The sequence below is a fragment of the Epithele typhae genome (genome assembly GCF_022376455.1).
Source record: "Epithele typhae strain CBS 203.58 chromosome Unknown BXZ73scaffold_33, whole genome shotgun sequence".
NCBI classification, from domain to species: Eukaryota; Fungi; Basidiomycota; class Agaricomycetes; order Polyporales; family Epitheliaceae; genus Epithele; species Epithele typhae.
Genome location: NW_025954224.1, coordinates 120,125 through 142,690, shown reverse-complemented (window position 1 = coordinate 142,690; position 22,566 = coordinate 120,125). Strand labels below are relative to the sequence as shown.

The following is a 22,566-nucleotide window of genomic DNA, read 5'->3' as shown; positions in this document are numbered from 1 at the left end:
GCCCTTTGGCAGGCGATACATGCAGGTATTCTACAGTGCGTCTGGCGCATACGGGGAGGAAGACAAGTCGGCCCTCCTCGGAGGGCTGGACGCCCTTCTTGTTTATTTGCCTGCGCACACGGCGGTCTGAAGGGGTATCCTCGAGTGAATAATGCGATATGATACACATGTTCCGCCGGCGTGCGGCGACGAACGGTGGCTGCGTACACCTGCTCTCTCCAGTATCTATCCTGCTATGTAGACGTAGATGGCTCCTCGTCGACCGAGGACTGCGCCGCCTCGGCCTCCACGGCCCTAGCATCACCCGTATCCAAAAGTCCGAACCGACAACCCCGCGGGCGCACACTATATCACCCCCTGCGCCAGCGAGTGTTACTGCCGGATGTGCATCTTCTTGAACAGGCCCATCCACCCACCCTCCCAGTGGTGGTGGTGCGCGTCCGCCGGCGCGGCCGGCACGTCGAACGAGCCCGGCATCGACAGCTCCGGCGTCACCCGCCCGTCCTGCTCCTGCGCGGGCTCGGGCTCGGGGCCCGCGCCCTCCTGCGCCTGCACTGGAGGGCGATCCGCGACCACCGGCGGCACCTCCGCCTGCAGCGGCGCGGGCGCGCCCGAGTCCGCCTCGTGCTGCAGCTCGTGCGCGGACGACGGCTCGGACGCGTCCGAGTCCTCCGCGGGCGCGGTCACCTTCACGTACTCGTTCTCGCCCGGGTCGTCCGGCGGCGTGTCCTCGGCGCGGCGCGGCTCGACGACGGCGTCTTCCTCGTCGTCGTCGTCGTCGCTGTCGACGTGCGTCGAGGCGCGCCAGCCGCCGGAGGAGACCGAGGTGCGGGACGAGGTCGAGTTGAAGCGGTGGAGCGCGCGGGCGCCCGCGATCGCGGCGCGCCAGCGCGCCTTGGGGTCGAAGTGCTCGCGGAGGCCGGTGCCGATGTCGTGCTCGTCCGAGGGGACGTGCTCGGTGAGCCACTGCCCCACGGGCGCCGTCAGCGGACGAGGAGAGGGGAGAGGGAGAGGGAGAAAGGGGACGGGACGCACGCGGTGCTTGAGCGCCTCCTCCGCGGTCGGCCGCAGCGCGGGGTCGGGGTTGAGGAGCGCTTAACGAAGTCCTTGGCCTCGGCGGAGACGTTGGACCAGTAGCGCTCGTGGAACTCGATCTTCGCCGCGGTCGTCTCGCGGATGAGCTCCTTCATGTCGTCCGACCTGAACGGGAGTAGCCGCAGAGCATGACGTAGGTGATGATCCTGCGCGGCCGGGCGCGCGGTCAACAACGTAGCACCGAGGGAAACAGTAGGGTGGACTCACCCTGTGGACCAGATGTCGACGGCCTTGCCGTGGCCCTTCTTGTTGAGCACCTCAGGCGCAACGTAGCCGAAGCTGCCAGCGAGCGAATGCAGCTGTTCCTCCGGTGAGTGCAGGTGCTTGGCGCTGCGGGTGCCGTCAGCGTACGCCGAGACAGTGGACCGGAGTCGCGCTCACATGCCGAAGTCTGCAATACGATGTCAGAGTGTTCGTCATGTGTGCGGTAAAGGATGTTTTCTGGCCTAGAGTATTGACGTCAGTAGAGATACGCAGCGGTGGGTATATGCCTTACTTCAAGTCTCGATGCACAATGTCGTGATCATGGAGATACTTGACACCGGACAAGATGGACCTGAATACGTACGTGGGAAGTCGGTGTCAATATTCAGATTCGCGAAGGTCACACGATGCGTCATATCGAATCGTAGCGGGGCACGCGGTAGAGGGAGGCAAGGGAAGACGTGCAACGCACCGCAAGACCGCTACAGCATCGCTCTCCGTGAACTTGCCCCTCTTCGTGATCCGTTCGAACAGCTCTCCGCCCTGCGCAAGCTCGAAGGCGAGGTAATACTTGGTCCGCGACTCGAACCATTCGAAGAATTTGACCTGGCACCACGGAAAAGTCGTCAGCCGGGCGCAGTGCACCTCTAGCCGCCGCCACCGTAGCTCGCGCGACACGCGACGCAGCGCCCCCGCGACAGGTGGGCGACGGCGATGATACACGGCGAGGCGGAAGGGGGGGGGAGACGTACGATGTTTGGGTGGTCGAGCCCGCGAAGGACCTCCATCTCGCCCCAGACGCTGCTCTCGTTCCCCTTCACCTTCTTCTTCGGGATGACCTTGAGCGCGACCTCGACGGTGTAGTCGTCCGCGGACGCGGCGCTCTTGGCTGACTTGGTGAAGGCGGTGATGTGGGCGGACGGGCTGAGGTTGGAGGTCGAGGGGGTGCGCGCGGGTGGGGAGGGCTTGGAGCCGGGCGAGGCGGGAGTGGTGTCCGAGGAGGCGGCGGCGCCGCGGAGGGCGACGTTCATCTGGCCGGGCGGGACGTGCCATGTCGCGCGCTGTGGACGGTGAAAAGAGGGGACGAGGTGGGCGTATATGAGAAGATAGGCAAGCGCGAGAGCCGCGCGAAGGTTGATGTGGTATGAGCGAAGGAGAGATCGTGGGCGTGGGGCACAACAGGCGAGTCGCGGGTATGACGGGGTAGGATATGGACAGGCGAGCGAAGATAGTTAGCGGGAGGAGAGCGAGAGAGAGCGCGAGAGATGACGGACCATGACCTTGCCGAAAGTGCCAGTGCCAAGGACCTTGTGGATCTCATAGCACTTCTTCTTCTGGAACGAGGGCGGTTGGGGAAGCAGGGACTCGGAGATCGAGCTGAGGGTCATTCTGGAGGAGTTGTGCGGAGAAAAGAAGGAGGAGGAGAGAGGAGGAGAGCGAGGGCGTGGCGGGTACGGGGGGAGATACGGGACCAGGGAAGGCAAGGGCAGGTGGTCGAGGGCTGTACACGGCGGCTGCTGAAGAGGGCAGGGCGCGGGCGGGAGAAGAGCTGCGCGTCGGTAGCGACAGACGGGGCGGGCTCGGGGACTGTGCGACGCGGTGAGTTGGGTGCTTGGAGGTGCTCGACGGTCGTCGCGCGACAGGAGAGGGGCAAAGCGCAAGTACGCGAGCTCGAGGATGCCGCCCGTGGAGCCGCCGTGTCCGGGGTCGCCAGGAACGGACAACCGGACTCCGAACACCTGCTCCAAGGACGCCCGCCGACCAAGCGCCGGGTGCGTGTGATATGCATATGCTGCCTGGTGCATGCATTTCATCAGTGACACTCGGCGGGCGTTCGCGATGCCTCCCTACCGTAGACCAGTGCACGGAGAGCGTCCGAGTGCCCACAGATGGCGGGCGGCTATGGCCAAATGAGTGGCACAGCCACACTCGCGGCCACTGCGAGGAACTTTCAGCGTAACACGAAAGCTGTCTCCGGGCACCAGTACTTAGAGAGAATCGTGGCTCACCAGGTCGTGCGATTCCACGCTCGATCGAGTTTTATGCTGTCTGCGGCGTCAACCTCGGAGGATGCCTCTCCGGATCACAGAGGGCCATCTCCGAGGTTACCCAAAGAGTTCCGTCGTCGGGGGAGGTAGTTGTACGACTTGAAGCAGGAATCAGAGGGATGGACCCCGCGAGTTAGCGTAGGAATGTGGCCGAGAGCGCGGGCGCACGCAGAGCTCCTTATGTACTTGTGCTTGTCGGGAGCTCCGAGTCGTATCGGTCTCCCATCGGTTTTCTGTCGATAAGCGCCTGGTCACCCCGTAGGGACATCAAGTTTAAAGCCCAGCTACTATCGCGGTATTATGCAGCCATCAATTGCCAATTTGAAGGCTGTATAGTAGCACCAGTGAAATAGCCCAACAAGCGTGCCCATCTCTCCTGGTCCCTGTCCCCCCGCCAATACTCCTGTAATGTCAACTAGAATTGCGGTATAACCGCAACAATATACCTTTTTCCCCCGCGCGCATTTGTCTGTTACCGTTCCCGTCTTTCTTACCCAGGCCCTACGCGACGTACACGGGACTTCGGGCCTAATCGCTGCCTGGCTCGCGGTACATCCCATCCCATCGTCGCCTGGAAGGAGGAACGCGCACGTGCCGCACCCTTTGGTCCTTTGGTCTGCGCTCGGTCCGGGCGCTCTGCCGGATGGGCGGCTGCTTCTTCGGTCGAGGGGCGTGCCGCGGATTGGGTTCTGGGCCTGGGGCAAGAAATGGCGGGCTCGCGCCATGAGGTGAAGGTGGCACTGCTGGAGATGGTGTTGGACACGACCAGAGGAGGGCCTCGAGGCGGTTTCCCCGCCCGCGCGCCTGCACGTATGTGTCGACCGCGCCTGGCGCCGGGGCGCAGGTTGATTTCATCGAGGGTGGGCCGGCAGCCGGCCCAGCCCCCCCGTTGTAGGAGTCCCGCTGCGCTGGGCGCTCGCGGGTACTCTGAAGCACGCGCGTGCGCGCGACAGAACACGGTCACGTGTCGACCGAGCAGCGCGCGGTCACAGAGCACACCCAGTGAAGAAGTAGTACCTGCACATGTATAAAAGTAGCACGAACGCACACGGAATGACCAGTTTTCCTCTCCCCCACATTTCACTCTGCTTTTCTCCCATCGCGTTTCCCTGCCCGTCTTCGCTCGTCCGTCGAACCCGTGTCCGATTACCCGTCGTATCCGTCTTCCCTCCGCGTAACCGCCGAATCCGTCCCCGCGCATCCGCAGCGCTCACCCTATTCACACGTCTCGCCTAGGAGACACCGTCGAAGGGCTTACTACAATTGGTGACCACCGCAGGGGGGTAATCTCGTCTCTCTCGCCCTCACCCGGACTCGCTCGACGCCAGCATTTTTACAAGAATGCCTTTGGCGAGCTCAAGTGGTACTCATCCCATCGAACATGGCGCTAGCGCAGTAGGCACCGCCAGGCCCTCGGCACAGACAAGCAAGTTACGATCAAACTTGAACAACCCGACGGGCCCGGGCCGCCGATCGTCACGGCTCGCAGCTAAACCGACACCACCGCTGCCATTGCCGCCAAACGGCCGAGGTGCAGTATCACGGTTGAGCACACGTCCAGAGAACCGAGCGAATCAAGCACGCACGGGGGATACTTCAACTGCCCGCCAGAGAGGGCCTCGCGCATCGACTCCCCTCTCGCCTCCCCCGCTATCGCATCGCACCCATTCCCTGACTCCCCCGCCGCTGCATCGAATCCATACCCCACCACCTCAGCACGCACAACCTGTCATGTCGGTAAACGCGACGAAGATGCCTGCGCCTCGCGCCAAGACCGCCCCACGCTTCAAGGGCCGGAACGTCAAGGACTTCCTGTTCGAGCTGGAGGCCATAGCGGACAATGTCGGCGCGAAACGTGAAGATCTTCCCAAGTGTGTACTCTCGTACTGTGACTCGGACATCCGCAACCGTCTCGCTGGCGAACCTGTCTTCAAGGGGACCGACTGGGCCGCGGCCAAGGCGCTCCTCCACTCCATCTTCCGTTTCCGCGACTCTGCCGCGCGTTATCCTCCCCAGCGCCTTCGGTCATTCGCGGCGAAGAGTCGGAAGAAGCAGACTGTCGACTCCGAAGAGGCTCTCAGCGAGTACCGCCTTGACTTCATGAAGTACAGTGGGACCCTAGTCGAAGAAAGTCTCCTCGAGCGGAAGGAACATGACTACCTGTTCTTCATCGGCCTGCCAGACTCTCTCCGTGGTTCGATCGGGCCCACCCTGAAGACCGTCGTCCACACGCGTACGGGTGAGAAGTTCGAACCCCGGACGAACCCTGCTTCCGTCGCGGAGGTTTGCGCAGCAGTCACGGAGTACTACGAATCCTGTGGGATCGACGCCTACCGTCGCCGTCGCAAGCGTGTTGCACCCGACTCGGACAGCTCCAGCTCTGATAGCGAGACCGATTCTTCGGACTCGGACGCCGCACCATACTCCTCGGGGGACGACACTGCCTCACCTCCGAAGCGCAAGGGCAAGAAGAAGACGCGTCGCGACAGGCTCTCGTCCTACTCGGACTCCGAGGTCCGCTCTGGACGTCGTGGCCACAAGTCCACGCGCAAGGAGGTGAAGGCGCTTCGCTTGCAACTCGAGCTACTCAAAAAGCAGACGTCCGTGCCGCCGCACACCGATCCGAGCCTGCTGGCTCCTCCTGCCGGTTCCTCTCAGGGCGTAGTATACGCGGGGGTGCACAATGCCGGGCCAGCCCTCAACCCGTTCGCTAGCGTGCCAGCGGGGTACCCCTCGGCGTACGCCGCACAGCCCTCCGGCACGAACCCTGGTCCTCCCGGTCAACGGGTCTGTTACATGTGCGGCGGCGTCGAGAACAACGGGCTCTCACACCCGTTCGGCATGCGCAACTGCCCAGAGACGACCGCCCTCATCCAGGACCGTGTCCTGCAGTACCATCCTACCACCGGCATGTTGGAGCGTACGGACAAAGGCTACCTACCGCGGTTCAATCAACTCCCTCAAGGCCTCGCCGCGTGGATGCGTTCACAGAGTGGCAACGCCCAGGTGCTCGGAGCCACTGCGCGCGCGGCTGGCCTCTACCTCGATGATGAGCCCGTGTTCTCATACGCGGGGACCTTCGCTTTCCCGGCTGCTGCGTCGTCCTTCCCTGTCACCACCCGGTCGAAAGCGAAGGCACAGACGCCTCCTCCAAAGACGGTCCGCTTCGAACCCGCCGTCAGCCCTACCGAGCCAGCTTTCACCCCCGCATTTCCGCCCGGTGTGCCGCCTCCGCACTTTCGCAACACGGAAGAAGGCTTCCTCCAAGAATACCGTCTGAAGAAGCACCCCACAACCGTCGAAGAGGTTCCTGATGCTGACGCCCCGCCTCACCACTCGTTCAGTCGTTCGCCTGCGAAGCCGTTCAAGTTCACCTCTCAAGTCCAGCAGAGCATCGTCCTCGACGACGTCCACGATCGTCTCCTCGATTCTCACATCACTATGACGCTGCGCGAGGCGTTGGCTATGGCGCCAAGCTTACAGAGGAAGGTCGCTGCGCTCGTCAAACCCCGCCGGGACTACTCGACACCGGACACGCCCCCGGCCGCTGCATCCTTCGCAACTGATACAGTCCCCGCATCGTACATCGAAGAAGTCTCGTCGGACGACGATGACGTACCCAGGCCCGCCGACGAGCCCTCCTCCACAGCCATCCTGTCCTACAACGCAGACTCCGAACTCCTCGACGACGTCATTCTTCGTTATGCGGATGCGATCAGCACAACACCGGGCTCATCGACTCGCCTATTCGCTATGGCTGCAGGTTTCGTAGAGGGTGTCTTCGGGAACCAGAAGTGCAAGTTCCTCGTTGACAGCGGCTCCGAGCTCAACCTCATCAACAGTGGCATCTGGGAGAGGTCTCGCCTCGCGATCGACCGCGATGGTGCACGCTGGACGCTGAAAGGCATTGGAGGCGACCCCGTCGCGCTTCTGGGGTGCTGCCGTGAAGCTCCGGTCCAGATCTCGGGTCGTAACTTCGACCATCACTTCTTCGTCACCCCGGCGGACCGTAGCGCGTACGGCGGCATCCTGGGACAGCCCTGGCTTGCAGCGCATGTAGCCAGTCTCACGTACTCGCGCGATGGCGGCGTACACATGACGGCGTACCCCACCGGGACAACCTCTGGGGTCGCGGTGACCGTCCAGCTCTGCACCGCGAACAACTCCCGCAACACGGACCGCCTTGTGTTCACGTCGGACTCCCTGACTGTTCCGGCAACGTCTTTTCACTAGCGGGCGTGGATTCTACCAGTGCGACACCGCCCCCGCTGCCCTGTTTCGGTCGCACCCTTCATATCCTCCTTGGTCATCCCTCGTTCCGCACAGACTCGTTTGACAACACCTACATTTCTACATTCAACCCACCCCCGACTTTTGATCGCCTCCTGCGAACCTGTGAATATGCATGTGACCTTCCCCTCCGCCCCGTCAACTCCGATTTCGTCTCTCGCGCACTATCCGTTTCTCCGCCCACCCGTCTCGCTGCTCCTGGTCGCCGGTACAAACCTGTTGCGCGCAAAGTTCGCCCTGTGCCAACGACAATGCCTGATCTCTCCGCACAAGCGTTCGTCCCCTTGCCGATCCCCGTCCTGCCACCCCTGCCCGTCCACCCACCTGCGCGTTCTTCGTTTGTCCCCTGCGACCGCCTTACGCAAGAACGGCTCGACCTGATCATGGCTACCATCCCGGAGGGTTTCCTCCGCCCAGCGGAGCTCGACCTCGTCACCTACATCATCAGCTCACGCCGCGGGGCCCTCGCCTTCACCGATGCGGAGCGTGGGACGTTCAACCGCGAGTACTTCCCGGACTACGTCATTCCGGTCATCGAGCACACACCATGGGTGCAGAAGCCGATCCCTGTTCCGAAGGCCGCAGAGGACGAAGTTCGGGCTATCCTCACTTCGAACTTCAACTCAGGCAAGTATGAGAGCTCCTGCTCGTCTTACCGGTCTCGCGTCTTCGCCGTCAGCAAGAAAAGCGGCTCGCTCCGTGTCGTGCACGACCTCCAGGCCCTGAATGCAGTCACTATACGCGACGCCGCCCTGCCCCCGCGTCCGGACGACTTTGCGGAGAGTTTTGCAGGCCTCTCCTGTTACGGTGTCATTGACCTCTTCTCCGGCTACGATGCTCGGACCCTGGACGTTCGCTCGAGAGATTTGACAACCTTCCAATGCATGGAGGTCACTGGGCGGTGTACAGTTCTCCCGCAAGGCGCCACTAATGCTGTAGCTGACTTCGTTCGCTGCACACGACATATCCTCGCAGACGACATCCCGAAGTTCGCCGACATCTTCGTGGATGACTGTGGCGTAAAGGGCCCACCAACGACGTACGATGACGCGTCCATCACACCCACCTCGCCTGTGCGCCGTTTCATTTACGAGTACTGCACGGCTCTCGACCGCGTCCTCCACCGCTTCGAAACCGCCCACGTGACTGCCTCTGGCTTCAAGTTCTGCCCCGCGACGCCAAAGGCGACCCTCGTCGGGAGTGTCGTCTCACAAGCAGGTTGGGAGTTGAGCCACGGTCTCGCGGCGAAGGTGCTCAAGTGGCCATATCCGGAGTCTATCACTGACGTCCGCAGCTTCCTCGGGGTTGCCGGCGTCGGTCGGCGATGGATCCCCAACTTCGCGCTCATTGCGAAGCCGCTGACGTTACTCCTTCGATCGGACCCCACTGAACGCTTCGCCCTGCCCCGGGACGCCCGGGACGCCATAGATTCCTTGAAGAAGCTCGTGTCCTCAGCCCCGGTACTGCGTTCCATCAACTACCCAGCCGCACGCGCTATCACTCGCGAAGCGGTGGATGGCGTCAAAGGTCCGCTGGAAGGCCTCATCGTGCTCTCCGTCGACTCCTCGCTCCACGTGCTGGTTGGGTTCTCGCACAATACCACGACGGTGAGCTCCACCCTGCGCTGTATGGCGGCTGCACGTTCTCGGCGACGGAGTCACGGTACTCACAGCCAAAGTGCGAGCTCTATGGCTGCTTCCGTGCTGTCAAGGAGCTCCGCCATCGCCTGTGGGGACTCTACTTCCTTTTACGGGGAGATGCACAGTTCCTAGCTCAGATGCTGTCTGAACCGGATCTTCCCAATGCCCCGATGACGCGCTGGGTGGCGTACCTCTCGCTCTTCTCTTTTACGTTCCAGCACATCCCGGCCTCCCGAGGGATCCCCCAGGATGCCTTGTCTCGGCGCCCGCCCGCGCCCGACGACTCCGACGAATCCGACGGCGAGAAGCATCTCGACGACTTCTTCGGTCGTGCGGTTGCCCACTTAAGGCCTACCGCACCTCCCTTGGCACCCGTCCGTCCCTGCCTCCCCAGCCCACGTCCCGCGGTCCAACCTCCTGCGCCTTGCCATTCCCCTCCCTCGTACCTTCTTCGACAGTGCGCGCCATCCTCACTAGCATCGCCTCCGTATCCATGACTCCGCACTCCGATCCCTCCTCACGGCAGTCAAGCTGGGCTACGACACCTTCAATCCAACCGTCGGCCTTACCCGTGGGGGTCTTTCACACACCGCACCAGTACACCTCAGTCAGTTCTCTGTCTACACTGAAGGTTGGAGCTCCACATCCCCCTGCTCGTCCATGCTGTCCTCCGCATCGACCGCCCCCTTCTTCAACGACTGGCGTATCCGCGCGGTGCCCTCCGAACCCCAGGAATGCGAATGCGACCTCGGCGGCGAGACGTGCGTCTTCCCAATTACACTCTACAGGCCCATGCTCCGGGAGCCGCGTCGAGCTCTGTCCGCTACCCTCTCTGCGCGCTCCTCCTTTCCGCCGGCGAGCTTGGACGGTCCCCACTACGCACCGCAGCAGTTCGGCGACGAGATCCCGACGTTCCCGATGTCGCTCCAGGCTAAGACGGTCCCCGCTCCCACATCAACTGTCTCCCCTGGCGACACTCTCCACGAGGCGCATCGTGGCGATCGCGAGCCCCCATGGGCTGCTTTCTGGCGCGCGGAGGTCGAAAACGCTGAGCCCACCGACCCGACCTTGAAGGCGCGCGTTGGTCGCATGCGGCGCTGCTACATTGTGGGACATCGGCGCATCTGGCGTATTCGCGCTGACCGGCACCCTCTTCTCGTGGTCACGGACACCGCCGCTCGCAAGCGTATCGTGGCTGCGGCGCACAACACCACTGGCCATCGTGGCGCCGCGGCGACTTTCGCTTTGCTCCGCGAGCGTTACTTCTTCCCCAACCTGTACGCAGCCTGCGTCTGGTTCGTCCGCTCGTGTTATAGCTGCCAATTCCGGTCCCAGCACCGTGAGCTAGCACCACTGTCGTCCAAGACCAGGATCACCCCTTGCGTCCTCCGGCGTTTCCACATCGACACCATCTTCATGAACGGCAGCTTCCGCTACCTCCTCCACGCCGTCTGCGCGACTAGCCACTGGGAAGAAGCTCGTGCTGTCAAGTCCAACACCGCGGAGGCCTGGGCGACCTTCTTGTGGGAGAACATCATCTGCAGGTTCGGCTGCGTCCCAGTCATCGTCTGCGACAATGGGCCCGAGTTCGACGGCGCTTGCGCTCTCCTCTTGCGCCGCCACGGTGTCACGGTCATTCGTACGTCCCCGTACAACCCAAAGGCCAATGGTATCGCGGAGCGCTCTGGTCGAACCCTGCAACAAGCTATCTGGCGCGCCTGCGACCTCACGAAGCGCGACCGCTTCCGCTGGTACCGTTTTCTCAACGCCGCGCTGCTCTCTGTCCGCACTACTACTAGCCGCGCGACCGGCTACACGCCCTACTACCTGGTCTACGGCCAAGAGTGCATGTTCCCCTTCGACCTCGAGGATGCCACCTGGTTCGCGCTCGACTGGGCCAACGCTACCGACGACGTCTCCCTGCTCGCGAACCGCCTCCTCCAGATCTCCCGTCACAACGCCGTGTTGGACGACGCCGTGCAAAAGCTGACTAAGAACCGCAGGAAGGCCATCGACGACTTCCACCGCCGTTACGAGGCCCTCATCAATAAGGAAGGCTTCTCACCTGGCTTCTGGGTCCTCCTACTGGAATCTTGGCTCGATGCGCAGATGGGCATGAAGGGCGCGCTCCGCTGGGCCGGTCCCTACATCGTCGAAGAGCGCCTTTCCCGGGGTTCCTACAGACTGCGCGAAATCACTGGCACGCCATGCGTAACACCGCCCGGGCGCGCGCCTGAAGCTGTTCTACTTCCGCGGCGACCACCACCGACCTTGACTGCGACGCTCCCATTGCGCCACGGTCCACCGCGCGTTCAGCTATATCAGCGCCTTGCCGCGCCCATCGAAGTCCTCTCCATGAGCAACCGCTTGCACTGCCCGCCGCGTTCCGAACCCATCACCTACTCGTGCAACCCCGTCCAACATGCCTTCGGTGCCGTCGCGCGTCCGTGACCTGTGACGGCGCGTGCCTCGCAGCCCTGAGATGGAGCCTTACCTCCTGGATAGTGACGATGGTTCGGGTTCAATGTCGACATGCGCTTGTCTTTCCACCACGCTCTGCACGATTACTTTCGACCCCGCAGTCGACCCTATCAGCGCGACGCCCTGGCTCACTGTCAATGCACCGTCCAACCTCATCGCCTTGGGCCGCCTCGCGAAGTCCTTCAATGCGTGGCCTCAACCCGGTCCGTCCTTCGGGCCCGGCCGACGACTCCGCCTCCGCGGGCACCTCGCCGGGCTCGCCGCCAGGTCCACCTGTCTATGATCCGGTTTCCGGTCGTTTCACCCCTGTCGGCGATGAGCACGGGTCAATCGCTTGGGAGGGTCTCTTTGATGTTTGTCAGGATCTCGAGGTCGAGATCTCAAGGGCCCCCCGGTTGTAGGAGTCCCGCTGCGCTGGGCGCTCGCGGGTACTCTGAAGCACGCGCGTGCGCGCGACAGAACACGGTCACGTGTCGACCGAGCAGCGCGCGGTCACAGAGCACACCCAGTGAAGAAGTAGTACCTGCACATGTATAAAAGTAGCACGAACGCACACGGAATGACCAGTTTTCCTCTCCCCCACATTTCACTCTGCTTTCTCCCATCGCGTTTCCCTGCCCGTCTTCGCTCGTCCGTCGAACCCGTGTCCGATTACCCGTCGTATCCGTCTTCCCTCCGCGTAACCGCCGAATCCGTCCCCGCGCATCCGCAGCGCTCACCCTATTCACACGTCTCGCCTAGGAGACACCGTCGAAGGGCTTACTACACCGTCCCGCGCGCCAGTCACCCACCGCCCTCGCCGACGATTCCCCGCCGCTCCGTTCACGCTCATAAGCTGGCAGACGAATCCGAGGACCGCCAGCAGCCTGGATCCCAACTTTTGTCCCAATCCGAGCACGCACGCAGGCGGGGGAGGGCGCGCGACGCCGATGTGCTCACCGAAAGGGCGCGCCCAGCGCTGAGAATGGCAAACACGTTGCCGGCGCGCGCTGATCGCATGTGGGGGAAGCGCCAGGGACGCTGTGTGGCCTGGATCACGTGCTGGGAAATGTGCCGAGTGACGGGGTGAAGAGTGAGATCGACCTCGATGAACGCAACTGCACACACGCTAACTTCAAGATTCGATGCCCGATCCCTCCTTCTGCGCCAGAAACCGCCGTCCGTCCTCGTCCCGTCGCCCTCTCCGCAAGCTTTATAAGATGCTCTCGTGTCCATCTCCTTTCTTCAATCCCTCGCCCCTCGCAGCCCGCCCTTTCCTCCTTGTCCTCCCTCCTTTCCCCTCATCCAAACCCTCCTCACACATGGCTCCCGTCCGCTCTTCCAAAGTCACTTCGGGTACGCACGCCCTCCGCCTGCTCCTTCCCCCCTGCTCACTTGCTTCACGTACCCAGGCCGGTCTTTGACCACCAGCCCCCGCCCGCAGCCCGCGCGGCCCCCTCCTACTCCCGTAGGAAATGTGCCACAGCCCAGGTGGCACATCTCTCAGGCTGCCATCCCGGGTCCGCAGATCGACGCCCTCGCTCTCGACCTCGGCCCTCCCCTCGGCCACTATGCCTCGTCCGACACTTGGTCCCGGTCCTCGTCTCCCACACTCTCCGTTACCTCTACCTCATCCGCTTCGTCCCCCGGCACACCCATCACCCCCCCTTCGACTCCGCCTTCCGCCTTCCACCCCCAACCGCGCAAGACGAGCTCGCGCCGCGCCGCCAAGGAGCCGGGGTACGTCCCCCGCCCCTGCAACGCCTTCATCATCTTCCGCCGCCTCAACAACGAGCGCGCAAAGGCGATCGAGCACGACCACCGGCACATCTCCAAGATGCTCGGCACGTGGTGGAAGGAGGCGTCGCCCGCGGACAAGCTGCTCTACAAGCGGCTCGCGGACGAGGAGAAGGCCCGCCACCAGAGCTCTACCCGAACTACAAGTTCGCGCCGCGCCAGAAGACCGCCCCGCCCAAGAAGCGCAAGGTGAAGCGGAACGGCGTCGTCGACAACGCGCGCTCCGAGTACGCGGGCAAGCTCCTCGCCCAGGGCACCGCCCCCGACGTCCTCGTCTCTCCATCGCCCAGTTCGACGCCGACAACAAGCAGCGGATCGCGGAGGAGGACGCCGAGCGCAGGGCGCGCGAGGCCGCGCCCTCCCCCCCTGGTCCACCACTTCGATTTGCTCCGAGGTCGAGGTCGAGGGCGAGCTCCGGTGGGACGCCTCCCGCTCGCGGCCGCGCCCAGCCCGGGCCGCAACAGCGCGCCGGCCGCGTCCGCGCACGAGCAGCCCTTCCGCTCCCCGCTCCTCCCGCCCGCGATGCCCGCGGCGCTGCCCGCGGACCCGCTCGGCTTCTGCCCCCCGATGGTGAGTGCGCTTTGGACCGGTGCGGGGGCGACGCTCACCCTCGTGCGCCCCGCAGATGCAGATGCCGATGGGCCCCGCGAGCCCGACCGAGCTCGACCTCATGGCGCAGTCGATGGCCGAGATGTCGATGTCGTTCGCCCCCGTCGACGGCTACTCGCCCGGCTCCGAGCACGCGTACCTCCCCGCGGCCCCGGGGTACGCGCCCGCCGCGCACTACGCCTACGCGCCCGTGCCCGCGCCCGCCGCGGCGTACGGCGCGGTGCAGGGCTGCATGTACGAGCAGGGGTGGGCGCAGGGCGCGTACGAGCTGGGCCCGCAGATGGGGGGCTGCTTCGCGCCGGAGTGGGCGCCGGAGCACCAGCACCAGCACCAGCAGCACCAGCAGCAGCTGTACGCGCCTCAGCCGCAGATGGCGATGCCGACCGAGGCGGCGGCAAGTTCTACGCCGCCACGAACGCGTGGGCGGACCCGTTCTTCCAGGGCGGGTACCGCGCCTGAGCGGCTAGACTCGCGGCGGACAAACGATGATGATGCTCATCCGCCTTTGTGTTCTTTCTCTCGTCCTTTGTGTCCATCTCGCGCCCCCACCCCCAGATCCGATCTTGCCTCCCAGACCAGACCCGACCCAACTCCCCGCTCCTCACCATATGCTCACCTCTGGTTTAGTGTCTTCTTTTGTCTCGTCTCTCCTGCCTGTGTACCAACGAAGATCGCCGAGCCGCTAGCACGGACTCGCGCCCCCAACGTTAACGAGTCGACTTACGATCCGTACGATATGCCCTCCCCGTCCCGTGTCCGCGTCTTGATTACCATGTAGCGATAGTGCGCCTCCGTCTCCCGTCTCCTCCTCTCCGTCTTCACGCCCGCCCCGGAGGCTATAGTTTAACGCGTAATATCGAATGTGAATGTCATCCCGGTCCCGCAACTCACCGTGTGCTCGAGATCGGCGTGACGGCCGGGAGGGGGGTGTGCTGCAGCCAACGTTAATCTGCATCGGCATCGGGGGCGCAGCACGTGGGTTCTTCACGCTATGTACGTCATCGCCGAATGCGGCTGAGCCACTCGCGGGAGCGAGGCGAGGAGATCGAGGGAGATCACCGTCCAGCTGGGGCACGTGCAGTGACCGTCGCCGTCGCACACCCCCGAGTTCCAACCGCTCAACAGAACCGCTCGTCGACATCGCTGACGATCCGCGCGCGCGCGCACGAAGAGTGGGGAGCACGCGACCGTGGGCGTCTGCCGCCTGTGCTTGTAGTTTGTCGCGCCGCGCGCCCGAGCCCATGCTCCGCGTAGAATGCGAGGTCAAGCCGGACGCAGTGCGCGACGTAGGGTCAAGGAATTTGACCACCCAGGATAGCAAGACCGAGGATGTCGCCCTCGGGATGATCTGGTCACCTGTGACCGGGTACGCACCTCACGCTCGCCGGGCTGAACTCGGATTGGCGCCATGCCAGCGATTCAACTCGTGTACACTTTTTAAACGTGGTTTGGTGACGGAGCAGGAGTATCATTACACTAGTATACACACTATGTGGTCGAGCGTCGTCGTCGTCGTCAGCATTATGTAGACACATCGCATATATCATGCACGCCGAGTCGGAGCAGGGTCGAGGAGCTGAGGGAGCAACGGTGGGGTCAGCGCGCGACCCCGGCGACGATCTCGAACGCGCGCACGCCCTCGCGCCGAGCAACGTCGCGCAGCCGACGACGCTCGCGCCCGCGCCCGCATCCGCGCCGCGGCGGCCGCGCTCGTGACGCCGCCGATGCCCACGACACGCACCCGGCGCATCGCGGGGTCCGGGTGCGCGGCGAGCAGGCGCGCGAACGAGTACACGTTCCCAGCGCGAGCGGGTGCAGCGCGTCGCCGCCGAGGCCGCCGAGCGCGGGCGGGAGCGCGAACGGGGAGGCGGAGGGCGCGGGCGAGGGCGATGCCGGGGCGGGAGGGGGGGTGCTCCCTGCGGACGAGACCGGGGACGGCGGCGGGAGGGACGCGGGCGGGGAGGGGGGGAGCGCGGGAGCGGCGCGGGCGCAGGGAGCGTGAGGGGCTCGTCCGTGTCCATCGCCGAGGCGTCGGGCGGGGGGAAGGCTTCGTCGGCGAAGACGAGGCAGTTGCCGAGCGTGTTCGTGCACGCGAGGTACGCGAACGGGTTGACCGAGCGCGGGGCGGCGCCGGGCTCCGCGGGCTCGTGCGTCGCGCCGTTGAAAAACTGAGCGGGCGGATGTCGCGGGTGTAGCTGTGGATGTGCCGAATGACCTCATGGAAACGGGTCTGGTACAGGTAGGGGGGCAGCTTGAGCCCGATCGTGAGCGTGGGGTCGGCGTAGAAGGCGGAGGAGAGCGCGTCGAGGTGGGGGAGCAGGAAGGGGAACGTGTACGCGGGCGGGGGTGCCTCCTTGATGTTCGGGCACGATGTGTTGAGCTCGATCCCAATCAGTGTCGCGGGGTCGATGCCGGGCACGAAGGCAGTGGGGGCGTGGGCGGTGTGTGTGGACGAGGACGCACCCGGGGATGAGGCGTTACGTCTTGAGCGGGGAGGACCAGCGGAGGAGAAGTCGCCAAGTGCGGAGTAGGATGCGCGCAACTTTTTGCGGAGGCCTTGAATTTCTCGACCATCTCGGCTAGCACTGTGGGGGTAGATGCTGTGATGCTGATGATCACAGGCTTGGTTGGTGGGCTGCCGTCGAGCATGGGGGTGGTGAGGAGAGTGAAAACCCAGTCGAGATAACTGGAGAGAGGATGTGGCGAGTAGCCGTACGAGTTCACGGTCGACGTGTGATTTTTGACAAACGCAACCTGTGGGGTAGAGGACTGTGCGGTGAGAAAGAGAGGAAGAGCTCGAGGGATGCTGCATACGGTGTTGGACTCGTCTTCGCTGAAGCCGTTGAAGGTGGTAGTCCTTGTGATAACGGCGCCAGTGTATGGCGAGTCGTACAATTCCCGTAGCTGCTCATAGTCGGAGGCCCAGGCACATGACGAATTGACGATCGCAGGCTCGATGTTGAGGGTGTGTATCCGGACCATTGTGGCTGAGGGTGTCCTGGTAGGGAGACGCGGAGATGGTTAGGGAGCGGTACTCACTTCGGGGGAGGAAGGAGGAGAATCGGAGCAAGTGTGGTGATATTTGTAGGGAGACAGCGGTCTCAGAGTCGGACTCGGACTGCAGCGCCCGACAGCCCGGAAAACGAGCGACCGCCATCTCGGTCTCCCCGCGATGGACTCCCACGAGCCTGGGGGCCAGAACATGGTCCGCGCGGGAGGCGCCGTTGCGGGCGCGGGCGCAGTCTCCAGGGGGCGAGGGAGGCGAGGGGCTGGGCCTGGGCCGGCCGGCACTCAAGCGCCCATCGCCAGCGAGTGTGCGATAAGCGCAGGCGGATCAACAATCGGAGCGCCGACTGCGCCCCACGTGCCAGAGGTCGAGTCGGGCCGAGTCCTGCGATTCTGGCCGATGAACGCACGCACGTACACATGGAACAGTGCCCAAACTCCAAACTCAAGCCTGGCGTCGCCCTGAGCGACATCCCCGAATGCGAGGCCCGCGGGAAGACGCAGTCCCAGCAGCGATGCTCCAAATACAGGCCGAGGTGCTTTCCTCTCCTTTCGAATTATGCAGCCAAGCTTCAAAGCTTCAAGTTCTACTCCGCCTTGAAATTGCAGCTAAATTCAACGCTCTCTTCGCGAGTGAAAGTGATGATGTGGTCATCACGCTGTGCGTTGCGAACTCGCATTCGCAGGAACCACTGTGAAGTTCTCGTCGGCGCCACCCCAAAGATCATTGATACGTAACGTTCAACGTACAAATATTTGCTCTGGTCGTTTCCGTCACCCGCCATTCAAAAGCAACGAGAGTCCGACAGAGCCATTTGCGAGCGCGGCGTCGTCCAAGCCCGCGCTGTCGCTGCTTGATCGCTGCCCCGAGCTCGTCCCATTTCGCGAGGAACACCCGCCGCCATTTCGCACAGCGTTCGGGGGCAATGCGAACCGATGCTTGCGACAGAGTCGGCTGTCAGACGACCTTTAAATGGAGCCGCTATTAAGGGCATTAATCAGCCAGTAAGCGCCACGGGTAGACCCACCTGGGAAGACTGGCGTTCTGGGTCAGCCCACGGAAGTCTAGTCCGATGGCGGAGTAACCCTAGGATGTTCTTACTCTGTGTGATGTGTATGATTCCAATAAGAATCGAGGCGTCGGTGATACTCAGGCCATGACAGCAAGGGTAGACCCATTTCGAGATGAACTCGGCCCCAGCACATTCGTACGCAACGCTCATGAAGCGGTCAAACGCACCGGCCCACCCCGTGCGCTTTTTGATTCGGTGGTAGATAAAGTGGATTGTGATGCGGTCCGAGGGACCGGCGCGAGCAATGTTCCTCGGCGAAGTCCACCTGCTCCAGTGACAGCATGAGGGTGTCGACTGCTGTGTCCGGGATAGTCTGTCCAACGAGGATGGGGAGCGCACTCCATCCACTGGGTCCTGTGATCATCGCCATTGAGATAACATGCGAGACGTCCGCGAAGACAAATCAAGCACATGCCGATCGCGATGTCCAGAACTCGATCATTCGCCTGCTTCCCGAATCTGTTCTCCCCCGACGTCCACCTCCCCGTCACACAACGCCCGGGCCCCTGGCCCGGCCTGGGCGCGCTCACGGACCGCGCCGACGAGGAGATGGTAGTATCGGATTTCTCCGAGTTCATGTACGCAGTCGTCCACATTGGCAGAGCCCATGCGCCGGGGTAGGTCGGAAGCGAGGGCTTTGGCGGAGCGATACTGTGGACTGGCTGCGGGAGCGGTCGGGCCTGCGCTCTCTCGTGCTCAGGTTGGAACGGGTCCACCTGGAAGACAAGGGATGGGAAGCCGGCGCCTTGAGGGATATGCTTGAAGACGGACGGCGACAAGCTCCAAGGGCCCTTCGAGCCATCTGTCAGCTGTTTGTGGATGCTCTACCCGGCCTCGCGGACACACACTAGGGTTGCTATATTCGGAACGGATGCGCTCAGATAGCATGACGTCCTCCATGAGCCACGAGATGCTGCGTCGTAGACATAGATGACCGGCGGGACCTACAGCAAATCTCGGAGGAGTATTGGGAAACTAGTTGTAGAGAAGCTGCTGCATGTTGTAAAGAAGTGAAGGTCCATGTACATTACACATTATTACACACTCAAGGCGTTGCGCCACCTCGGACCGCCAACCTCACCCAGCACGCGCTCGACCTCCGCGTACTCGAAGTTGGGGGCCGTCCGTCGCTCGTCTTGCATGCTGCGCCGCCCTCGCAGGTCATCGCGTGCGACGCACAGAGCGAGCCACCAGCCAAAGCTGAGAGCTCGTTCGGACCGGGTACGAGACGCGGATCGATGGGCGACGTAGAACAAGATAAGGGCAGAAGAAAGAGAGAGAGAGAGAGAGAGGTGGCGATGATGCTGGTCAGGATGCTGGTAGGGATGCTGGTCGAAGTCGAGGTGGTCGAGAATGTCTCAACGTTGACGCGTCTGTCACCATGGTCCGTGTCCGTGACCAGACGCGTTCGTGACGCATCCGAGTGAAGGCTGGGCCGTCCGTCGTCTCTAATAGTAACACTTAAGCTTGCCTCGATACCACCACTTCGCCCTGCCAATGTTCTCCGGCGGTCCCTCATCGTCTCTCCCTTGGTTCTCGATCATAGTACTGTGCAGAGATGACCCTTTCATTAGGCCTTAGACTTCTAGCTTGGTTCTGGAGCGCATACAGTCATCTCGGTTCAGGCCAATGCTCCATAGTCCTCACCACAGAATGCACCGACCGGGCCATTATGGCGTCCACTGCTGGGCCCTGGCTCGATCAAAAACTCCACGCGGAAGCCGTACACCCTCAACAGTCCATGGTAAGTAGACAGGTCTTGTGTAGACTCAAAACCTATCATTCGATCACCAGACTTCTCACACTGCATCATCGTCTCGTGAAGCTATATCTTACCCCGTCCGCGTTTCAAGCATGGGTACGGCCCTACGTCACTGCCATCAAGCTACGGAATCTTGCAGGAACCTTGACCTCACCTGCCGGGCACAAGATCCTTCCGACCATCCGGCATGCTCATACCTGTCCCGTTTTGCCAATCATTTGTTTCGGCTGCCTGTCCCTCACTGCTTTGCTTTCTGCAACGTCATTTCTCTCCCTAGCGTTCACCATTTACGCCCTCGCCGATGAGAGCCGGGGAGGCAGTGCTCACGTGACGCATACGGACTATGACGCGATTTAGGACAAGGGGCCGCGAATTGGCGCTGCTCCTCTCCGCTTCCGACCATGTCCATCGTCACCCAGGCCGTCGACAGCACCGCGCCCACCCTCTCCGAGGAATATGTGCAGGAATGCTTCCATTCGTATCTCAAGTCATCTTTGATGCACGCCAAGGCGGAAGGTTTGTTGGATGAGGAGACGCTCTCGAGCGCAGAGGCCGATCTCATGATTACGGGTGCGTAGTCATCCTTTTGCTTCACACGACTTCGCTCATCGGTCCCTCCAGGGCCTGCACTGTGCCTGTACTTTGCTGCCCTGAGATCTACCACAAACCCTCCGTCTGTCCCCCTTCCCCGCCGTCAAAAGCACGGAACGTCCGGGCCACCCACTGACCTCTCCCTCAACAACTGCCCTCCCACCTTCCGTCAATTCCTCATCGTATGGTCGCAAGTCGTACCCTCAATCCAAGCACTCATCCCCAGCCACCAGCATGACCTCGCTCGGGTCATCTGCGGCTTCGAGCCAGTTTCCTCTCCACTCAACCCCCGCCTGAATGGCATAGCCGCAGATCTTCGCGCGGTGGCCATTGAAATCAGCATGCGTCGGACTTTCCAGGAGAGATACGCGGTCGATCTTCAAAGCGCATTGGACAGCGGTGCTCCGCGTACTCCAGGCAGCGGGAAAAAGGCGAGCTTCGTTCCTCCACCGAGCTACGAAGACGCCTCCCCACAATCAAGTGCGCCCCCATCCCCCCGACCCAACACCTCCACCCTCGCCCCCCACTCTCCCCGTTCGAGTGTCCCACCATCACCCCAACCACACTTCCTGTCGCCCAACTCTCCCCCCGCGCGCCTCACCGTCCTCCCCTCCTCCCGCACCCACTCCCGCACGCCTTCCGCATCGAGCGTCAGCAGCCTCGGCTCCACGCACTCGCGCGACTCCGAGCCCTTCTCGCCCACCATCCTCGCCGACGCGCCTGGGATCGAGTTCATCCGGGAGACGCTCTACGCCGCGCTCGCAGACGTGCTCGAGCGCAAGCCGCACATCCGTGCGTTGCTCGCCCGCGACCCGACCCGCGCGTACTTCGCCGCCGTCGCGCTCGCTATCACCGACGTCGCCTCGTCGTCCGCGACGCGCGCGGACCCCACGCAGAAGGTCCTCGAGGACATGCTCGCGCCCGGCGCGCCCCGCCACGGCGACGAGCCCATCCTCCGCGGCGTGCTCGGCCAGATGCTCGCGCTCAGCGACTGCCCAGCGCCTCTGCGGCCGTTCATGGCGGAGCTGTGCGCTCTCGGCACGGAGCTGCACGCGATGGAGGAGCGGGACAGTGAGGCGACGGTGGAGGCGCTCTCGGCGGGCGAGGCGCCTCCCGCGCCGCGGCTCGAGCGCGTGTACGAGATCCTGGAGCGCGGGATCGGGTACGCGCACCGTGAGGAGGACGTTGGGCGGAGGTCGCAGGACGGGTCGGAGCAGATGCGGCGGCGGAGGGGGAGCACGGAGGGCCGGGCGGTCGCGTTTGCGAACCGGATCAATGCGCTCGCCCTGGGGATGACGAAGCTACAGGCGTTCAAGCAGCGGCAGGACATGGTGTTCAAGGTGCTGGCGGGGGTAGGGTCGTAATCGCTGAGGAGCTTCGAGCGTGTTCTTCGTGTGTGTGCAGGCTGGTGTTGTATCTATTGTCATCTATGCTTTTTTACTGTATCTCAATATCTCCCCATATCATACATACCACTGTTGTAAGAGTAATACACGATAGTGGTGGCATTTTTAGCTCCACTGTCTGTGCTTGCGGTCAAAGCGAGGGACATGGGGAACTTCCGGTCATAGTTGAAGCTTTTATGATACATACAAGCCGTCATTCCACCAGCTTAACGAAGAGATTGGACACCGCGGAGGTCGTGGAGCCGATGACGTAGGTGCCCTGCGCAGATACTTATGTATCCGGAGAACAGGTAAGTTTGGAAAGATACCTCCAAAGTGTTTGCTAGACGCATGGGGACGATGGTGGACGGCTTACATGAATAGCCGTGTACGGGCCGCTTGGTCGTTGAGCGGCCACGAAAGCGCGGAAAGGCTGTATTTGAGAGCACTGCGCCAAACGGAGTCCAGGACCCAGAGATAGACTGGGAGTGGAGAGCGCGGGTCTTGAAGCTTGAAGAGCCAGTTCGCGTCAAGATAGACTGGTGTCGGGCCGCCTGACATAGCATTGTCAAGCGGGCCATGGATGTCGACACTCCCTCGCAAATG

At 62.9% G+C, this 22,566-nt stretch overlaps 4 protein-coding genes across 4 annotated transcripts; 2 read left to right on the top strand and 2 right to left on the bottom strand.

Annotated features, from left to right (window-relative positions):
• Window positions 1–372: 372 nt before the first annotated feature.
• BXZ73DRAFT_90729 (Pkinase-domain-containing protein) lies at window positions 373–2,687 on the bottom strand (the record flags this gene model as incomplete). Its single annotated transcript, XM_048025731.1, has 8 exons — window positions 373–1,041; window positions 1,101–1,200; window positions 1,303–1,418; window positions 1,496–1,541; window positions 1,592–1,651; window positions 1,772–1,905; window positions 2,052–2,360; window positions 2,574–2,687. The coding sequence occupies 8 exons, from the start codon at window positions 2,685–2,687 to the stop codon at window positions 373–375; spliced, it is 1,548 nt and encodes a 515-aa protein (XP_047876624.1).
• Window positions 2,688–13,481: 10,794 nt separating this feature from the next.
• On the top strand, window positions 13,482–13,658 carry BXZ73DRAFT_36061 (uncharacterized protein; the record flags this gene model as incomplete). The annotated part of the gene is made up of 1 exon (XM_048017876.1): window positions 13,482–13,658. A coding segment is annotated over one exon (177 nt), but the record flags the coding sequence as incomplete, so codon positions are not given.
• A 1,956-nt stretch (window positions 13,659–15,614) lies between these two features.
• On the bottom strand, window positions 15,615–17,125 carry BXZ73DRAFT_90728 (uncharacterized protein; the record flags this gene model as incomplete). The annotated part of the gene is made up of 6 exons (XM_048025730.1): window positions 15,615–15,631; window positions 15,779–15,852; window positions 15,939–16,059; window positions 16,313–16,523; window positions 16,715–16,897; window positions 16,958–17,125. The coding sequence occupies 6 exons, from the start codon at window positions 17,123–17,125 to the stop codon at window positions 15,615–15,617; spliced, it is 774 nt and encodes a 257-aa protein (XP_047876622.1).
• A 3,260-nt stretch (window positions 17,126–20,385) lies between these two features.
• Window positions 20,386–21,939, top strand: BXZ73DRAFT_48924 (uncharacterized protein; the record flags this gene model as incomplete). Its single annotated transcript, XM_048020149.1, has 2 exons — window positions 20,386–20,554; window positions 20,606–21,939. 2 exons carry the CDS (start codon window positions 20,386–20,388, stop codon window positions 21,937–21,939), a joined length of 1,503 nt encoding a protein of 500 aa, XP_047876621.1.
• Window positions 21,940–22,566: the final 627 nt, after the last annotated feature.